This window comes from Zonotrichia leucophrys, chromosome 1, assembly GCF_028769735.1.
Source record: "Zonotrichia leucophrys gambelii isolate GWCS_2022_RI chromosome 1, RI_Zleu_2.0, whole genome shotgun sequence".
In the NCBI taxonomy this organism is placed as follows: domain Eukaryota; kingdom Metazoa; phylum Chordata; class Aves; order Passeriformes; family Passerellidae; genus Zonotrichia; species Zonotrichia leucophrys.
In genome coordinates, this window is record NC_088169.1 from 114,800,833 (window position 1) to 114,821,131 (window position 20,299).

A 20,299-nucleotide genomic window follows, 5' to 3' on the forward strand; every position below is an offset into this window, starting at 1 on the left:
TGTTTATGCCAGACATTTTATTTTGTGTTGATTTTTTGTTGTTTTGCATCTAAGTTGTTAATGACTGTCTTGTTTCACACTAGAATTGAGTAGAGCAGCAAGCAGATTGTACATTTACTCATCTCATAGTAACTACATTTAAAAACATGGATAAACTGATCACATGCTTCAATATATTTTGATTTATAGACTGCAAAAACTTGACATTACAGTGACACTGACACAACAGAATTAAAGTGAATGGGAACATGATTTCATTTTGAGGCAAAAGATGTATTTATTTATTTATTATTGCTAAATAAAGCAATAATATGTGCTTAAAGGATAGGTGCACCAGCATTGTTTAGAGGGTTACAAAAGGTTACAAGAGAAACTGTTGGATTTCTAGTGCTCTGTCAAAATCAGGCAATTTCACACATAAAAGAGCTGCAGCATGCACTACAACTAAAGGTACAAGGTGCACACATAACATGTGTTGGAAAAGCATAATTTGAAGCCTCCTTTTCCCTAAGCACAAAACATATTTGGTCATTTCCAGTTGCTACAGGGCCTGGTACCAGTAAAAAATTCTGTGCTGAGCAGTGCCTTCAGTGCTGTAAACATAGACAGGAAATTTTCGATGTCTGTACCTTAAACAATTCCCTGCTAAGTGAGTTCTTGTGTTTCCCTGCCCCCATCTGAAGTCACAGTGGAACTGATGTGTGTGAAGATCACAAAGAACAGAAATACAAACCAAGTCATGGGAGAAAGTATTAGGGATATTAGGCTCTGTAAATATCTGAGAATTTTATTCCTTGACTGCACTTCTCTATTGAGATTATGCAGCTTTAATGATGCAGAAGAAAGGGTAAACTGGGAAAAAAAATCCAAACAATTTAAATAGGACAGCTAGAAGGAGAAGACAGATTGCTTAGAATATTTGGTAAGCCAAACCAAGAACCCTATTTTCCTACTCTAATGGAATTCCTTCAGGTTCTCATCCATTATCATAGCAAGCCCCATTATAACTTCTTTTCTTCATTGATATTAAAGAGGTTAATTTAACACAACAAATTGTGAGATTTTATTCAGTTGAAAGGAACAGTTCCAACAGTTCTGTAGCCATTGGTATGGATGTTAAATTATAAATTTTAGATATGTATTCAATAAAATCCTTTCTCAATGGATTATGTGCCAAGACCAGTCAGTGCTGAGTGACAAGGCAAATAATTTTTCTTGGAGGTCTACTTCCTCCTTAGCCTTGACCATTGTGCAGCAAGACTACAGGCACAGGCTTTAAGACCCTTTGCTAGAAACAGTTTAAATCACTCTTATCTGTTTTTATGAGAAAAAAGAGAACAATTTTCTGTGTCCACCTTTTAAAATATATAAGGAGCATCTTCTATTTATAAACTGTTTCTTCTGAGGTCAGGGGAGATAAAATTCACTGCTGGCACCTTCCAGTGTGTAATTTGCAAGACCTGTCTTGGAGACAGGTTCTAGATCAGAGAGATGAATAACCCATTACTGCAAGTCAGTCTGCTTATTTACAGCATTAAATTGGAAAATGTTATTTCACGCCATTTTAATATTTAAATTTTGCTTTAATCATATTTAAATCAAGAAGCATACGTTACAGAACTGGCTAAGTGTAGTGGCCAAATGCAAATAAAATTTTATATTGAGAAAGAAAAAGGGATGGTTCCTACCTCAAAGCCAGAAAATATTAATATGCACTATTAATTTTATGTTTCAATTAGTTTTTTTCTTCTTCACTGTGGAGCTCTGTATATTGAAAAGCATAGTTTGTGTTGTGACAGGGCTAGATGTAGCCAGTGACAGTGTAATCTCTCAGCCTTCCCAGGAACTCTGAAACAGGGGAATATCAGCATTCCTGTTCTCAGCAGAAGTGACAAAATAGGGATATTGCATGCTCACAGAAAGTATGATAAGAGTGAAATAATTTTCTACTGGATCTAGTATGAATTTATCACAAAGACATCCCTCTAACAGAGAGTAAAAAATGCAGGTAAAGTTGAAGAATGTGTTAAATTTGAAAAGGTCAGAAATTCTATTAATGTCTTAGGGAGTCAAGAAAAAGGCATAAAACAGTAGTCTTAGCTACTAATAAACAGACTAGGTAGAAAAATGGAACAACTTTTGCAGTTCATCTCTATCCCTTTCTAGCTGTCATTTGTATTTAATAAAGAAAGCTTTTATTCTGATAAACAATGTAAGAAAAGCAATGTCCTCATCAAATACAACCACTCAATCCCTCAAATTCAGCCGATTATATCAGTTTCTTAACTTCTTGAAGCTCTGAGGAATTATGCAATATTCTAAACTTTTACAATTATTACTGCTATTTCTTTTAAGCTTCCTTGTTGACATTTGAAAAATTGTGAGTACATCATTGGTGAGCACATTAGGGGAGCAGCCTGCTTTTAATTATCACCAGTAGGAATTCTGTGGCTCACAAATGGAAGTTGTATCTTGTCATGGGCTCCCAAAGTTTTCTGGAAGATATGTAAACTTCAGAAATCAAATAGCTGCCCAATAAACTGTAAGCACTCCACCAAATGGGGCAGTTTCCAACAACTTCATAAGGAAGACAAATTAATGATGATGAGCATGGAGGATAAAGATGCATCTTTCCATTCATTTCCAGAAGAAGCACAAGGAGGCTACACTGTGCCAATTATGCAAGAAACTTGTATTTATACTCTTGTAAAATACAAATTACTCACAGAGAACTATCAAAAGATCAAGTCCTCTCTGTGAAAGATGTTCTTCTGATAAAGACTACCAAGTTATAAAGAAATAAAGTAGATAAGGAGAGTTACCCAGAGGTCTCAATAAGTTACAAATAGGGATTCATACATTAATTTCAAAGTACAATAAAGCAGTTCAATAATTTTTCTGCTTTAAAGTACCTTTTGCTATATGACCTTCATTTCTCCGGGGAATTGCTGTAAAACATTCAGAACTTCAGGAAATATTGTCTCTAAAAATTAAAATCTTGGGCCAATAACAAAATTTCATTGTGAGTCAGTTGTACAGATTTGTAGTTTCTTATTTTGGAGTGCACTGGTACATTTTTATGTGGTTGTCTGACAGGAGGTCATTTTGTTCTGCAGCCTTTCAGCCAAAAATGCAGTGAACAAAATCTGACCTGGGACAAAATTTGGTGATTTGGCCTGGGAGAACAAACATTCCTCAGCTTTCAGTCCAAGATTCTCCAAGTTCTGTCACAGCAAAGAGAAAGGGTTTTCAACTGTTTGAATAGTTGTGTGATGTAACCAGACAGAGACTATCATGATCCTGAAATAATTGCCTTGTTGAGGCTTGGTAGTTGAAATGCCTGATTTCAGGTAGATTATGAATCATTCTGAAGTCTGTGCCTTGCATAGTAAGTGAGTCTTTACAGCAACACACAGAAAATCAGTTAAATGTTTGCCCCTGGGGATTCTAAGACATGCTCATAAAAGCATTTCTTCATAGACCACCTTTGGGATCTTGAGATACTACACATTGCAAATTATCTCTCTTGGTACAGGGTGTCTGCCCTATTCTGTACTCTGTCCATTATATTCTATGGTCCCTTGATATCATCCACAAACACCATTTTTTATTTTTTTTCTAAAAGAAAAAATCTCTCATGTGCCATAGTGTCTTTCCCTTTAAAAGTCAAACTCATTAGTATAATCTCATTGCCACTGCTAATTGCAATTAATTTTTCTTCTATACTTTAAACTATTACTCAGACACTGACCAAAGCTTGCACTATTTGCAACATTCCAGGGCATCATAATCTCTTTACCTCTCATTAAAAGTGTTTCGTGTTTGAGGCAGATGAAGTAGTGGGGCCTTGTTAGAGCCTTGTAATGACAATTCCTCCTTCTGTAGGAGTTCCCTCATGGGAAAGGGAACACAGCACACAGTAGATATAAATCCCACCAGCTGCACTCCAGGTTGTGCAGCTGAACTGGAAAACACTTATTCCTCCCCTTTCCATCCAAACCCAGAAAGTTAATCATCAAAAATTAATGTTCCCTAAGACCTGCATTAGGCATACCAAGCTGTGCACGTATCAGCAACAGTATTAAGTTGTTATTTGTTCTCCCACATGGCCCAAGCACAGCAGCTGGATTGCATTTCCTGTTACACACAGGATAACATATAATTAGCTAAGGAAACCTGTCTGTAGAGAAGGGATTTTAATGGAATGTACCCAAGCAGTAACCCGAGGCATTGCAGTGAAATCTCTAAATAGAGAAGGTAGAGAATATCTTTAAAATCGGGATTTGGAGGAGAGGGGTGATATTTCTTTGCTTTCTTGTCTTTTGATGAAATTTAAAGCCAAATCCCTTTGCCAAAATACTTCATTTTGTTGGGAGATTCAATTTGCAGTTCACAGGCAGTTTTCACATAAAACAATTAACCCACTTCCATAGGACAGTGAGTGGACAGGATATGTAGGACATCAGATATTACTTCTCCTTCATCCCAGTATTATTTAGAATGGAATTAATAAATAGAAGTGAGAAAATAACTGAGCAGTAGAGGCAAGGAGGAAATTAGTTTTCCAGTGAGATTTGAAAAAGAGATGAAGAGCTGATGAGGCAGAGAGATGATAGAGGAAAGTACCAGATTTAAAGAATTAGAAAGCAGCATGACCTTGTTAATTTTTCTATCAGTCTACAGCTGTCTTCACTTAACTTATACAAGAAATGATGTGCAGTCTTAAAATCTAATATTAAACCAAAGACTGCTATTTCTTTGAGTAATCATTAATATGAATTAAAATGAGACATCCCAAATTTGAGTGACAGACCTTTAGGTAAATTACATGATAGGAATAATGAGAAAATTTAAGACTCTCAGTGCATAATGTTTTGAGTGACAGAATTATTTTTATAAGAATTAATATGGAAAATTATAAACACTATGAGACTCATCCTGGTTTAGAGAGCACCAGATGTTCCTCTGTGTCTTCTCCAGCCAAGGAGATATTGCATAATGATCTTCTCAAATTAATTAACCTGACCCTGCTTGAGTATGGGCTGGAATCAGCCTCAGTGAACAGGAGCCAAACATGTTCTCAGTAGATAAAATAAGGACATTTCTCATAAGAAGCCACCTCATGTGGATCACATTCAGTCCTCAGAATTTCTGGGTGGAATTTTGAAATGTGCAGTAAAATCAGCCATTTCTCTTGTCAATTCCTCTGCCTTTCTGTGAGGTCTGTGGCACACATGGCATGTGTGAAGTTCACTGACCCTCTACCTCCCTACTACTTAAAGAGCCAAAAGTCTCCATTCTCTCCACCTCTTTAGCCACCACTTTGCACAATGTTTAACTAAGAAGGAACATTTTCTTTCAGACACAGCTGTTACAACTCCCCTATTTCCTTTAAGCACTAGCTGTTACTTTTTTGGTTCAGATTTTTCTTTTATGGTAGATTTTTATATCCTGAAGACTAATGTATGCAGCAGCTCCCAGCTGAAGGCAGCCTGGGGGCTGTGTGACATTACCCATGGCCAGAGGGGTTTGTTTGCTATTGTTTGTTTGTGGCTGGGTTCTTGGCATGTGCTGGTTCTTTCTTCTGGGCATGTTCCTTTATTGTTGCTATCCCTGTTGCTAAATTTTAAAGTCAACATCACTGATAGGATTGGGGAACAGGTATAGTCTGACAACAGTAGGGATAAGCAGCTGAGCACTTCAGGTATCTGGCCATTTATTGAGTATACATAAAAGCTGCTTGCTTCAAATGATCAACTGGGGAAATTTTAACTTCATGCTAATAATTATTTTTTTTAATGCACAGTTTTCTTCTGTAATATTTTTCAAATTATTCAAATGATTTAAGGCATAAGTAGCAATCTGCTGCCTGCAAGTAAAATGTTTCTGATATGACTGGAATCAAGAAATGTAGGACTCATGCAATAATACATTTTCATTACATTTTCAACAATTCTCATCAAAACAAAAGTGCTGAGTGTTTGGAATGTACAAGAGGTTTTGGGCAGTAGTTTTAGGCAGCTCTTAGTGTTTGTTCATAGCATGTCACAGGGAGGCACCAGGGCTCTGAGCAGCACCTCAGGCATTCTCAGCCCTTTGTAGCTCCTGGGAAATGAACCATGTCTGCTGAATGTTTTTTAAAAATAATCACTACAAATGTGCTTTGGGATGTAATCATTAAAATGAAATCTCCTAGCTTATTTTAGCATAGTAAGTGGTGTTAAACAAGCTTCTCAGTTTTTCTGTTCTGCTGTTATTAACCCAGATTCCCAAGGGAAAAAATGAAAAAGCCTCAGATTCTGAAAAGAGAAAAAAAATAGGTTTTGAACTGTTGAAAAGAGAGTGACTAATTACCAGACTCTCTGACCAGATATAATTTTTGCCTTGCTGGAAAGAACCTAAGGACCTTGTAGCAGCCATTATTAATGACACCAATGTAATTACTGTATAGGAGAAAAAGAAATCTGGCATCTAAATATCAATTACATGCAGCAAAGGGTTTATCAAAGAAGTTCTAAGCTAGACCTCTATTAGATGCCTGGTTTGGCTTGTCTACTAATCATTGTTGTCAATTATTTAGAAACAGCTTCTGAACTTTTCTGTTTAATAATAAAGTAGCCTATAGAGGTATTGCTGTTGTTCCTGCTGAACCAGAAATTCTCAATGAGAAGTATAATGCTGTTTAAGCAAGCCTGGTGGATTTGATATTAAAAAAAAACCCCATACTTAAGTCTCTGCTGATCTTGTGTTCTTGCCTGCAGCCAATACCATTTTCTCCAAGGAAAAGTCCATGTGCACTGCTAATTCCAGTAACTGCTAGAAGAGCTGCACAAATGCAGAAAAAGTGTATTAATGGTTTTGTATAAGTGGTTTTCAAATGCTTTTTAGGAATAAGCATAGGAGGTATGCAAACTATTACAAAACAACAAACACAACTAGTTCCATACCTCAAACAAAGCTAAGAAAGCTAAATTCATTGATAACAAAGATTGGTTGCTAATAAAATTACTTATTAATTGTTTTTTTCTATCCTGTAAAGCCTTTGAACCTCAGGAAAACTAGTTTTCAGAATTGTGCACTGACACAGGACTAATAATAATAATAATAATAATAATAATAATAATAATAATAATAATGTTAGCCGCAGGAATCAGTGTTAATCTTATGTGTTTAGGTGGGGTCAAAAATCAGAAGCAGCTGTTTTATAGAGCAGAAAGTTTCAGCTAAGGCAGCATTTAGATGATTTTGATGAACATACAGTAAAAAGGAAATGTTTTCTCATCAGAGATAATGTATCAGTTGCACAAAAGGAAGTGGTAAGGAGTTGAACATGTTTAGTCTGAATTAACAAAGTAGAGAATGTACTCCCAAAGCATTTTATTTTTGTTGTGTCTGTTCTTATCAATTGCCTGCAGTGTGTTCACCTTGGAGTTTAGGTGCACTAAGTTTTCGTTGCATATGATAATAGAGATGGAGTTCCCTCAGATACCTTAACACCCATTCAGGAGTCAAACTTTGGGTTTAAAAATTTCACAGATTTCTAGCAAAAAAATGGCAAGTTTTGTGAACAATGACCTAAACATAACAAGCATACCTGCCAAATGATGGTTGTCTGAATGAAAGTGATTTTACTTATTTATAATTAAATACAATGTCTACATCTCCAGATCTCTAAAATCAGTCAGAATGTTTCCTTTAGATCCTCTTAAAATACAAAGTAGCTTTAAAATTAAAAAAAATCATCTGTGAGCCCAAACTCTTGAAAGCTGGAGCTGGCACAGTGATTTTTGCAATACATGGATGATTTACAGCCATAAAGGTGGATTCATAGATTAAATCATAACTATGCCTTGAGACATGAGTTTATATCTTTGTCTAAATGAAGGAGTGTTCAGATATTGTTACAGTTTCTTCCTGCAATATTCAATGCATTCAAGAGATACCTGGAGAGGTACAAAGGTATGAGAGTAAAACTGAAAAAAGTTCCTTTTTTTCTGTCTCTTTTTTCTAAGACTGCATTTCAATTGTACTTTAAGCACAGAAAAGGACAGGATATTAGTTTTCCTCTTTGAATGGTCTCCTTTTCACATTAAATGATGCCACTGACTGTATAATATTAGCAACCTCTTTTTTATTAAGTAGCAGTGTCCCCAAAGCAGTCATTCTGGGATAAGGGAGAAATATCCAAAGGGAAAGAGGAAGCTCCTTTAGGAAGAGCCCCTCCATCTTAATGCACCAAACCACTACTTTCCTGTTTAATATCAGTATAATCACTTTACTATGTATTAAACAAAAGCTGTGGGTTTGGTGTGGGGATGTGGTTGTTGGAATCAAAATGAACATTAGAGGAGCTTTTAATTTAAACTAATAATTTCATCAGCCAACTTGAATTCATAAAAATTGCACCTCATTCAGTAACTCCCATGTAGTTTTGTTATTGTCCCTGAATAAACCCAAAAATATTTATTTGATGGATTGAAACAAGAAAAATCTTGGAATTCTCTGCTTTTCTTGTGCGTTTTTTAATGTATTTGCATTAGTAGTTTCAAAGTGCCCTTTCTTGATGTGCTTGTTGGGATGGCTGAGTTAACAACCTATTATTATGTACTCCTTACCGAGCTGTTAATAGCTTTAGAGTCTTTTGCAGGAATTCACCTGCTGCTCATAAACAGATTTATGTTGCTCTAGGAACTTCACCAGGTTGATGCATCTTGTATTTGCAATGACCTTGTACAAACTACCTGGTTTTCATGCTTATACAAGTATTTATATTATAGTAACAAAAGTCTTTAGTGGCTGGAGCAGCTCTTTTTAAAAGGTATTGATATCCATCTGTGAATTTTGTTAACAGTTTTTCAGATTGTTGTTTTTGCCACCACCAGAAATTATATTTCTGCCCAAGTTAGCTACATCAGAAATGGGCACTTCCCAAAAAAATTGAGCAAAAACTTGCTGTGTCAATTTGAAAGTGCAAAATCAGCTTTTTGATTTACTTGCTGGTTTGTTTACTTTGCCCTTGAAATTCATGTTAAATTAATTGGAAAAAAAGATTGCTGTTTTTGCTTTACACGCCATTAACTCACCGAGGTGTTTGAAGAAAACATAAACTTAAGGAATATGCTGTATTTATTGTTGATGTATTGCCAAGTTCTGCACTACAGTCATGACACCAGAGGTGAATTCAACCCTTCTGAGTTGGCATTACAGGATAGATGTTTGCTGTTTGCCTGCTTTGAAACACAAAAAGATTTTTGCATGTGCTCACAAATGCACCAAAATATGTGATATTTGAGTGACTTCAATAGCTATTATATGTTTATATCTGAATAGGCTCACATAATGAAAAACAATACACAATCTCTACATAGAGATCAGCAGGTTCCCCCTTGCCTCTGATTTATTATTTGTATTGCACTGATTAAAGTCAAACATTAGTTAGTGTCAGATTTTGTGTTTTAGGGCCAAAATTCTTCCTCCAAAATTGATTTTTGTTGGATGGTTGAAATCTGTCTTGATATTGTCAGCATTATTCTATGCTTATAAATCCCAATTTTCTTTGAAAAGGGAAGTATTTGTCCCAAAGGCACACATTCACAGTTAGCATATGAAAGACTTGTTACCATTTAACATTCGTATGGTCTCAAATGAATCCTAATGACTTCAGTCATTTTTTTTCCAGAATAGAAAATCTGAATAGCAATCTGATTCAATTCAGTCTATAAAAGTAGATATTTTGCTTACTTAAATAAAAGTGATAGCTTTATTAATACCACTGAATTTGTTTTCAAGCTGTTGTATATCAGTAAGTATCTTTTCTGGATTTGCCAGGCAGGAAACATTCAGTAGCAAATGAAAAGCGAAAATTCTGCATTAGTCTGCTCTTTTAATATTAAAAGTTATTTATGTAGATGATTCAAACTAAGCTGAAACCAATCTTAAAATAAGCCCAGGGAGTCTACATGTCCTTACATGCTAAAAGGCTGCAACACATCTTAGAAAGGAGTTTTAAAGGCATGATTGCACAAGAGGTTTTTAGTACAGAATGTAGTTTTAGTACAGAATGTGGTTTTTATGAGGGTGTTTGTAGAGCTGCAAGCATCCCACAGGAGTTGAAATTTCCCAGCAAGGTGTTACAAACCTGACAAATACTCAGCACTGAAAGGAAGCCCTAATCCAAACCCTGGCCCTGTCTGCCTGTGAATATTGTAGGGATTCTGAAATGAAGTGAATTAAGGCAATTTGTCAGCAGCACTATTAGAGCTGAGTTCTGTGTAGCTGACTCAGTGCTGTACTACATTTTTGGATTGGTAGACTCATTTGATTTTCACAGCTTTGAGCATATGTTGTGGGCTGTTGGGATTTTTTGGGAGGGAAGGGGGAGCAGTTGTTGGGGTTTTTAGGGGATTTTTTAAATTTATTTTGTATTGTTTTTTGATGGGGGGTTGTTAAAGTAGAGTGCTGGCTGCTCTGTGCTGAAGCAAGTCACCTCACTGCAGAAGTGTTCTGAAAAATTGGATGATTGCTCTTGTATTGGAATTCCACTTCCCTTGTAAGATGCTTCTCTGCATTTCAGTTGCCTTCACACTTGAGTAGGAAATAGGATCCCCAAAGTTTGAGTTCTGCCCCAGCAGTTCTGTGTGCACAGCTGTGGTGTTACCTGTGCTGGTAATGCTGGGTGTGAGAACATTGCCTGCCCCATGGCTCAGCAACTTGGAGACCTTCAGGTGTTTGGACTGTGACTTTTCACATCACACGAGTTGTCCCTTTTTGTTATCTTTCTTCCAGGGTTTGCATTTTCAATTTAAATATTTCATTATCCAGTGACCTACTTCCCATCTGTAGCTAGAAGTTCTGTTTCTATGATATACACAGATATTTTGAAATTGGCTGAACATGTTACTGATATTGATTATTATTCACTACTTCTTGTAGTGTTACTGATGTTGATTATTATTCACTACTTCTTGTAGTCAAGAAACTGAAATATATTCAATAAATTGTCAGAAAGTGGATTTTTAAAAAAATCCCCACAGTATTTTTTAAACACAGTTTGTAATTAAACTTGTTGCCTAGGGATGTTTTGGAGGCCAGAAGCAAATTTTGTTGAAGGAATAATTAAGGAAATTCCTGGAAGAAAAGTCTATGAGCTGTAAGACCCAATGAAGTAAATTTAGTCAATTCAGAAAGCCACTGATCTGCAGATTGCTGGGCTCTGGGGGAGTGATAAGGGTAAGAATGGGGGGAAGGAACCTGCAGTGGCACCAGGACCTCGTTCAGAATTGTGAACCATGAACCTCACACACCAAAGGAATGACTTGGCAATCAGCCCACTCTATATCCATGGGTCTCTGGGCTTGTTTAACAGCAAAGAAATTTTCCAATATTCACATTTTCAGGATTGCTTCTGTTTCCTGTTGCACTGTATTTGTCAGCAGGTTTATTACGTCATTTTGAAGTAAACCTTAGCATTAGATATCCCAGGAGAAAATGTGCTTTACTGTCCTAAGGTGAATTCTGAGTACTACTTGAGCTGAATTTTTTACCTTAGAAGTTTAGTTCATGCTTGCAGTAGCTTCCTCCTTCTTTCCAACTGGAAAAAAAAAAAAAAAAACCTAAAATTAGTGAAAAGATTAGAAAATTCTTCAAGGCAGCTGGAGAAGCTGGCACTTGTATATGCAGAAGTTAGAGAGATTTCTGGAGGCCCTGGTGCAGAGGTTTTCTTTGGTAAATACTTTTAATTAACAAACAACCATTTTCAGAGTAGCTTATTAGTGCCAGAAATACGGGATTTGATATATGTGCTCATCTGACAACCCAGGCCATGTTCTCCAGCTGCCTTTGTTATATGCTGGATTGCTCCCTGTTCCATCCCTAGCTTCAGGCCTGGTTTTATTTCACTTTGATCTCCTTGTTGGGACAGTCAGCTCTCTCCTGCCTGCTGCCTTCACACCTGGCAGTCCCACTTGGCCCAGCATGTGAAGCACTCAGTTTTTGCTCTGCCCAGCCCTCACCTCCCTGTGCTGGTGAGAATTTAACATTGTTTTAGAGCCTCTCTGTCCTCATCTCTCTCCTCATTTAATTTTCTGCTTTTCATGCTTCACCTCACATCAACTCGTTTCTGCCTTTCCAAGTATATAATCCAATTAAAATGCATTTTGTCTGGGGTTTGACCTTTCTGTATTTTCTTTATGATTGGTTATCTCTTCTTCCCCTTTTCATGTTGACAGCTTCACTTTTATGTATGGAAAAAGTGATGAGCTGACTGACAGGCAATCAAAATATAAAATATTGAATGGCCAAACAGGTAAAGGACACTTGAGTGTTTCAGCTGCCCAGACTGTTACATCTCAGATTAATCAGGAGGGAAGGGACAGGGTTACAACCTGAAGGGGCTGATGCCTTTAAGTGCTGCAGATTTCTCCTCTGAAGCAAACTCTAGAGCCATTGGCAGTTTTCTATCTTGCCCTGATTTTTTGCTGCCACAGTTTTCTGCTTAGTTTAAATTGGTCCTCAGATCTTTGCAATCACTTTCCTAAATTTACTTCAAGTTTGTGGTTCAGCTGAAAACCAGAGGTACAGGGTTTTTTAGGATGAGCGTTTTTTAAGAATCTTAATGGTATCTTTTACTTCTAGTTCTCTTATTGTAATTTTTCCTACCACTCTATGTTGCATTAAAAATTTACCTAATCCTGTTGATCAGATTTTAATCAGTAATTAATGTTAGAAGCACATTATTGAATATTTAAGTATTTTCTAAAATCTTCTGCCAGCATTCCTGTTAATTGACGTACTGTAGGTCAAAATAGTTTTCTAGGAGAAAATGACACACAAAATTAGTAAATGTAAAGAAACTTTCAAAGGCAGACACCAAGTTCCACAGGTGTAGTTAATTTTCTTGCTTTCAGTGTAATTACTCCTTATCTACAACAATCTGTGTAAGGTGACAAAGGTGCTATGACTAGAGGCAACAGGCATTCAGAAGTTGTATTATGAAAATATTTTATTGTAAAGAAACAAAATACTTTTTGAGAATCATTGGGGGAAAATTAGTTGTGAGAGGAGTATAGACTCTGTCAATCAGAGGCAGTTTCCATAAATGAGAGCTGTGGGGATTCTGTTTTTATTCAGCACAGAGAGTAAGTACAAACTCCACAGTTTGATGTTATTTGTCTTTAATAGATTCTATTTGAGCTGATTAATCAATCAATGACTATACCTAATAATTAACTACTGTGTTATCCTAATGAGTAGCACAGCATTAAAGTTCAGGTGACTATGGAGTGCCAGCACAGCTGATCCCATGGGAAAAGTAAGGAAGAATTTGGAGATCTCATTGCACAGTGGACTAGAGCTATGATCAGTAAACATTCTGTCTTCCAGAATTGTGGTCATTCCTTTAAAATAAGGATGCTTCCTCTGTAGGTCACATTGTGTGTGTTCCTCAGACTGATGTACCTAGGAAAGGGGAAAGATGTGACCAAATGGTCTCATAAAAAATTCCTTTTTATTATTGGTGCTTTTATTTAAACATTTATAGCACCTGAATCATGAAACTCCAAATCTGCTTTACTTTAATGTGGTACTTACTCAGCTTTGACATTGTGCTTCAGTGCACAGCATCAAGACCTGGTCCCTGTGGTATATAGATTTAATCTCTATTAGTTCTTCTTCCAGTTAAATAACAGTGCTCTGAAAAGGGCAGGCAGGATTATGTGGCCTAATACAGAATTTTCATGTTGCAGGACAATAGATATAGACTAGAAAATGTGTTTGCAAACAGCTGATAGTGAATTCAGTTACTCTCCCTGGATTCTTTCTGCACACACACACTTGAAAGCTGTGGGTACAGTAAGTCTCCTTTAGCTGGCAGAAGGTGGAAATCCCTTTCCCTAGGGTCTGTCTAAGAAGATTTTTGTTACTCATGACACTCAATGAGCTGAATACCTCCGTTGTCATTCATAAAATAAGCTAGAATAAGAGTATATAGCTCCCATTATATATTCTAAATCATAGTAAATTATATTTGGTTATCTTTTTAAATTGATAAACTAAACACTGATACTATTTTTATTAGAGCCATGTCTCTTTCAGACACTTGAATATTAATGGCGACAAATATTGTATGCCTGAAAGTGCCAGGATTTTATCAGTGCTTTACTGGCAAAGTTAATCTTTTAAAGGTTATTTCAGCACTACAAGCAAAATTCAGCATTTCAGCTTTAATTTCAATTGATTTTTTTTTTTTTTTGCACTAAAGATTTGGAGATAAATAATCTTTTTCTCACCTATAACATCAGTATGTGCACTCTTTGATTGCTATAGGAGTCTAAAGTGATTAAAGGTCATCACATTTTGGTTAGCATTTATCAATATTTTTCTTATACGTATCCACAAAGTCTTCATTTTTGTGCTCTTTTCCTCTGTACAAAGGTGGGGATAAAATTAGAGAGCAATTTTTTCACACAGGTGTGACATGTGATATTTTATCTATTTAACATAGTTATCTATTTATTTAAAATTGTGAATGTTTTTGGGGGAATCCCCTTTCTTTTAAGTATATGATAAAACTGGTGCTGATCATCACAATAATAGAACATCTGGATATTGGCTGCTACTCTGCTGCACTGCAGAAGCAGAAAGCATTTCATTAATATTTATCCTCTGATGGTGCTACTCCATTAAATGAGGTTGTCTAGTCTTAGACCATTAGCACCATTGTGCCTTCCACTCAGCCAGTCTGTCTCTTTAGATATGAAAAAATGCCTTATCTGTAAAGCCAAGTATAAAATTAGGATAGATGCAGATCCAGATGGGCAGAGGTGGCTGCAGGAAAGAATTTGATTCTGAAAGGTTTTCCTGTTCATGCACAGAGCAAACTGTCAAGGATTTGTGAACACTGTCCCTCATAATCAGAACAGACTGCATTTACAAGAAGAATCACACAAACAATAAGAAAAATACAATTTCCTTAGAAACAGAGATAACATTTTCAAATTTCATAATATAATTCTGTTTAACTTGGATAGGTAGTCATAGAGTTAGTATTACATTCTGTAATAACATTGGCATGGCTTGCATTTGTGTTATATTTATGGTTTAATTACAGATTTTCACCAAGATAAATTTGCAGTAGGCTATGGAAGAGGTCTTATGAATTTCCTCATATCAGATTGTGTCTCATACTTATATGAGTATATTATATTAGATAGACTCCTTGTTCTCATGTTTAACCCCTCAGCCCCTGTGTTCTCAGAGCTGATTCTTGTGAGTCCTTTGCCACCTTAAAATCACAAATGCTGCTCTGATACTGATGTAAAGCATGAGAGCATTTCTTGAGTCCCTTTTCTTTTTGTGAATGCTGAACCATGCATAGTAGCCAACTGTATATTATCTTACTTTTATGTGCTGTGGGAGGTACAGCCATATCAGTTAAACTCATGTTTTATTTTGCAGATTTTGCAGTTCTGTAGTTATCAAGTACAGAATAAATGTAGTGGCCTTTCCCATTGATTCTGGCCCTGTCACTGTCTAGGTCAGAAATCTATCACAAGAGATAGATCCTTCTAGCACACAAAATCATGCTTCCTTTAGATGGAAAATAGAGTGCATGATAAGTGGGTTGATATATATCTGTATTTTGCCACAGCCTGAAAGCAGGATCTGGGAAAAGCATGCGCTAACATCCAAGAAGTACAGTTAAGTCCTTCCATTTAAAATTGACTTTTTGAACACAGAATCCCTGCAGAAGTGAGTGCAAAGCGTCCCATAATTCTGGGGTTTTTTTGTTTTGTTTTGTTTTTTGTTTTGTTTTTTTGTTTGTTTGTCTGTTTGTTTTGGTTTGGGGGTTTTTTTGGTAGTATTTTTTTTGTTCTGAGTCCGTCTTCAGCCTTCCTGGGAAAGATGATGGCAGAAGGAGTGGCCAACCTTAAGAGCCACCTCCGTGCATCTCTGTGGAAAGCTCTGGCTTTCCAGGTAGGCTGCAAATCAGTTATCAAGAGAATGGAATAATGGCAAAGCATTCACTCTTTGGAGAATTCTCTGTATGAATCCAGTCCTAAAAGGCTGAATTCTTTGTGCAAAACACTCCAGCCCTGGGAAGTTTCCAGCTATGAATCATTTTGTCTTGAGTTTGAGCAAATTTTTCCTCAAGCTCCTGAAGCTTGTTCTCAAACCAAGGTGACAGGTTCCCTTTGCACTATTTCACATGCAGTAACAAATCTTGCCCCCTTCCCCACATGACAGCACCATTACTTTTAAGGTTGTGCACTCCCAGACATCATTTTTCAGTCTGTGGGATGGATGGCACGAGAGGCTGCAGAAGGAAAGGACAGGGGAGGGCATGAAGAAGGGACCATTCAGGGCTTCCTGCAAACCCAGGCAGGTGGTGAGGAACCAACAAGCCAGACAGCCCCTGGAGGTGGCCAAAATACCTTCCAGAAGGGACAGGCAGTGATGGATGCCCCTCAGGAGCTTGAAGGACCCATTTTGTTGATTAAATGTCACCATCACAGCCCTTGTCACACTCATTGTCTTTGACCAACTACAGATAATGAATTCTATTTGCTGCCTGCCTGTCCACACCCCTGGCTATGCAGGCAGTGTATCCCAAATGAATGTTTTACACAAGCAGCAGTTAGCCTGTAATAATATATAATTGATTGTTTCTTTTCCAAAAGTCATTTTGGAAACTGGAAAAGAAACAGCCTTTCTCAGATTCTTTCCCAAAAGTCATTCCCACTTTTTGCTGCTGCTGGCTTTTTTCTGCAGGCTTCAGGGAGTAAATCTTGTCATTGGATCTTGGGGAATCTCCACTGATTTTTTTTTTAAATTCAGTTTCCATCCTCCTGTTAAAGACCTTATTTCCCATCAGTTTTCTCTGCAATCTCTCTAGCAGGTCAGAAGAAGCAGTACATTTTTAAATGGTAGGACTTGATTTCAAGCAGTAAGCTAGTCTAGGGAAAAGAAATAGCTTGCATCTATTACAGTGTACAGTGAAATCCCTTAGGTGCTGGTCTCTTCCTTGGCTTACAGACTCTAAATACAAATTTCCAGAGCATTTCAAAGTATAAAGTCACTGCCCTTCTATGGGCCATGACTGAACCATGCTAATGCCTGTATAAAACAAACCTTTGCTGTTTACATAATCTGCAGTGAAGATTTCCAAGATCTTTCCTTCACAGGAAGTCATGTAAGCTTAATCAGAAAAAAAAAAAAGAAGCACCCATCTCTCAAACAAGTAGGCTTTCTGTCAGAAAAAAATAAGTATTTTCTGAAATGCATTAAAGCATATCTAAAATCCACTATACCTGTTCATAGTGAAGTTGCAACATTTCAAGTAATTGGGAGAAGTCCTATATTTAAATGGTGTAATAATTATAGTCTCTTTCCATAAGATTACATGTACATTTTATCCTACTGTTTCAATTAAAATACAGGCTCCTCACAGCTTCAAATTTTGGTAACAGACTGTAGAAAAAAATCAATACTTCCTCTTACTGTATTTTCTCAAATTATTTCCGCTGTTTGAAGAGCAAGTTAAATGCAGTTATTTTTAATATTGATCATTGTTGCCATCCTCCTGCTCCTTCCCTTAACAGAATCATGAGGCTCCTTCTGTGTGTTTGTTTTTTAATCTGGTTTTCTCCATCTCCCTGTATTCCTACTGGAGGATAGTGATCCACCTGCTGCCCTGTGCTAATGTGATTTGTTACGCATGGCTGAAGTTAACTCAGAGTGTTGTTTTTATATAAAAAGTGCATGCATGTTGCTGAGAAGAGGTTAAAAGTCCAACAGAATCTGACTGAAACCCAATCCTCTCCTGATTATATCTCTTCTGTGAACTAGATTTCCTTCTGAACAGGCTGGAAGTACCCTTTGAATAACTTACACTGCTCTAATATCACTGCATGGCATAATAAACCTGTATGGTGCCCTGTGGGTGTCACAGTTGGACTGTTAAGCACATGCCAAGGACATTCCTGCTCAGTTTGGAGACAAATCCTGCTCCAAGGGAGCAAACCTAGCCTGAAGGCAGCACATAAAATATTACAGATTACTGGTTTATCAAGTAACTAATGACAGGGAATAAATGTTCTTCTTCCAAGTCATCCTCTCATGTAAAAGCATCATCCAAGACCTGTCCAGCAAAGCAGCACTCAGTTAAAGCACAGAAATTGATGTTTCTGGTCTCCATACTGGAGCAGCTGGTCTGCAGTGGTGATTCCCAGAGCCTGTAATTCTCAGGGATCTCTGTGAGACTCAGGAATTCCCAGCAGCTGCCTGGGAACAACTGCCAGGAGATTAACAGGGGAGTTTGCACAGAGTATTTCTCCTTACAGTGTTTCAAAGTGAATTTCATGTATGACTACATTACAGCTACCTGGAAAGAGACATTGAGCTCAGCAGCAGTGAAGCAGTTGAACCATGCTCAAAGTTGACAGGCTTTAAAGAAAAAGTTAATTCCTATTTTCTTTTACCCACAGGTCTACCCACGGATAGCGCCGGCATTTTGGCACTACCTGCGGGTAGAAGTGAGTAGCGGGTATTTGAATACTCCCACATCTTTATTTTGCAGCTTGGTAGTGTTTCCTGACCTCCTAGTTTGTCCATTGTGCAAAAATAATGAGCTTCCATTCTAGTTCCATTCTTCTGTGAATGTAGTCTTGTAGTAATTCATGCTGGTTTGACTATGGTTGGTTGCTAACCCAAGTCACAAAAACATGTCTGTATGCAGGGTTAAAGACAAAAAATCCTGAAATCTAAAAGTCAAGGCCATATCATACATTCTGACTATAGCACAGAACCAAAGTACAGAAATCCATACCTGCACCTCCTTTTATAAACACATTTTGCATTCATGAGAAGAATATGGAGCTTCAGTTCTGTTATATCATTTTTGCAAAGATTGTTCAACTGAACTTGATATCATTTCTTCCCTCTTTTGTCCCTCAGGAGCATGAGCAGCTCAGCTATTCCTCCACAAGGTCCAAGGCTCCAAGTGTTATCATCACAGGTCTCAAGCCAGCCACCAAGTACATATTTCATATCAGAGTCAGGACGGCAGCAGGATACAGCGGCTATAGCCAGAAGTTTGAATTTGAAACTGGAGATGAAAGTAAGTTTCACTGAAGGGAAAAAAAAAATAAATACAACAGAAGTAGCATCTAATTCTAAACCAATGAGACATGGGGAGTTTGAATGGCTGAACCCATACCATTTGTTTATCACAAAATGATAGTGCTATGTGATAAAAAAGAAGCCTCAGACTCACAGTTCTGGATTTACAACAACACATAGAAATGTTCTCTTCCATAAAATTTCTTTGTGGGTCCCTCCAAGCTAAGATGCTCTAGGATTCTCTGATCCTTTCTTTCCTTGCAGAAGTCTTGCTTCTTGACATCTAGAAATACCCTTAGCCAGGCTTTCCCTAAGTCCAGCAGCTTCACACAAGCTCCCAGTGAGGGACTCTTCACCCTGCAGTTGTCAGTGCTCCCAGACTCCACAAAAAAAACTGGAAACTTGTATATGCATTTCCACCAACCAGTAAACCTACTAAATTTGGCACTAAGAAGCAAGAAACCTTCCTGTTCCTACAAAATATGCAAAAAGGCTTCATGTGTGATGTTCATGCTCTGAACAATTTTATATGTCATGTGTTGCCTTTCATGTTCAAAGAAACATAAAAAAAGGTATTTACATGTATTTGAGAGGAAATTAGTGTAGTAGATGCAACATTAAAACACTCATTAATTAAATTACTTTAATTAGCCAATTATGTATACCATGTTTTTCATTAGTGTTTTAGAATTCAAGTTGTTTAAGCTAATGTACAGACTCAGAACTATATAAGTGCTTCTAAGAGCACCCAGGGATTTGTGTTCCATTTTTATTGCTTCTTAACTTCTATTTCAAAAATCAATCAGGGATAGATTTCCAAGTGCTTAATGCCTAATTGGACTTTTTAAAATTTGCTGGGTACTTAAGCCAATTGGTTTGAATAGGAGTTGAGCACTTGGGTGCTTTCAAGAATTTCAGTAGATCTTGTCTGTATCTTCTGGTGCAATAAATACAAGGCTTAATTCATGTAAAAGAAAATAGTATTTAAACCTCTGTGAGGATTCGCATTGTGAAAATGTCACTTGCCCATCTAAATCAGGAAGACTGTGGCTCCAGTGACATTTCCCTCATTGGTATTGAGGGAATCTCCTGGGAGTGACATTCCCTTTACTCCATCCTGGCCCCATCTCTCCTTCTCAGTGCACTGATGCAGCTGGCTGCATGGTAAGCTTAATTTTAACCT

The 20,299-nt window shown here is 37.1% G+C and overlaps 1 protein-coding gene across 5 annotated transcripts in view; it reads left to right on the forward strand.

The window, feature by feature from the left end:
• The window catches only part of EPHA6 (EPH receptor A6), a 603,925-nt gene that overhangs the window by 481,127 nt on the left and 102,499 nt on the right, over window positions 1-20,299 (forward strand). For 2 of the 5 annotated variants that reach the window (XM_064728211.1, XM_064728230.1), the window contains 2 exons: window positions 18,483-18,530; window positions 18,952-19,114. The exons of 1 other annotated variant lie outside the window; for it this stretch is intronic. In XM_064728211.1, the coding sequence (XP_064584281.1) occupies window positions 18,483-18,530; window positions 18,952-19,114 (211 nt within the window). The remainder of the gene's footprint in view (window positions 1-18,482; window positions 18,531-18,951; window positions 19,115-20,299) is intronic. 2 more of the 5 variants (XM_064728221.1, XM_064728244.1) reach the window with 1 other exon arrangement.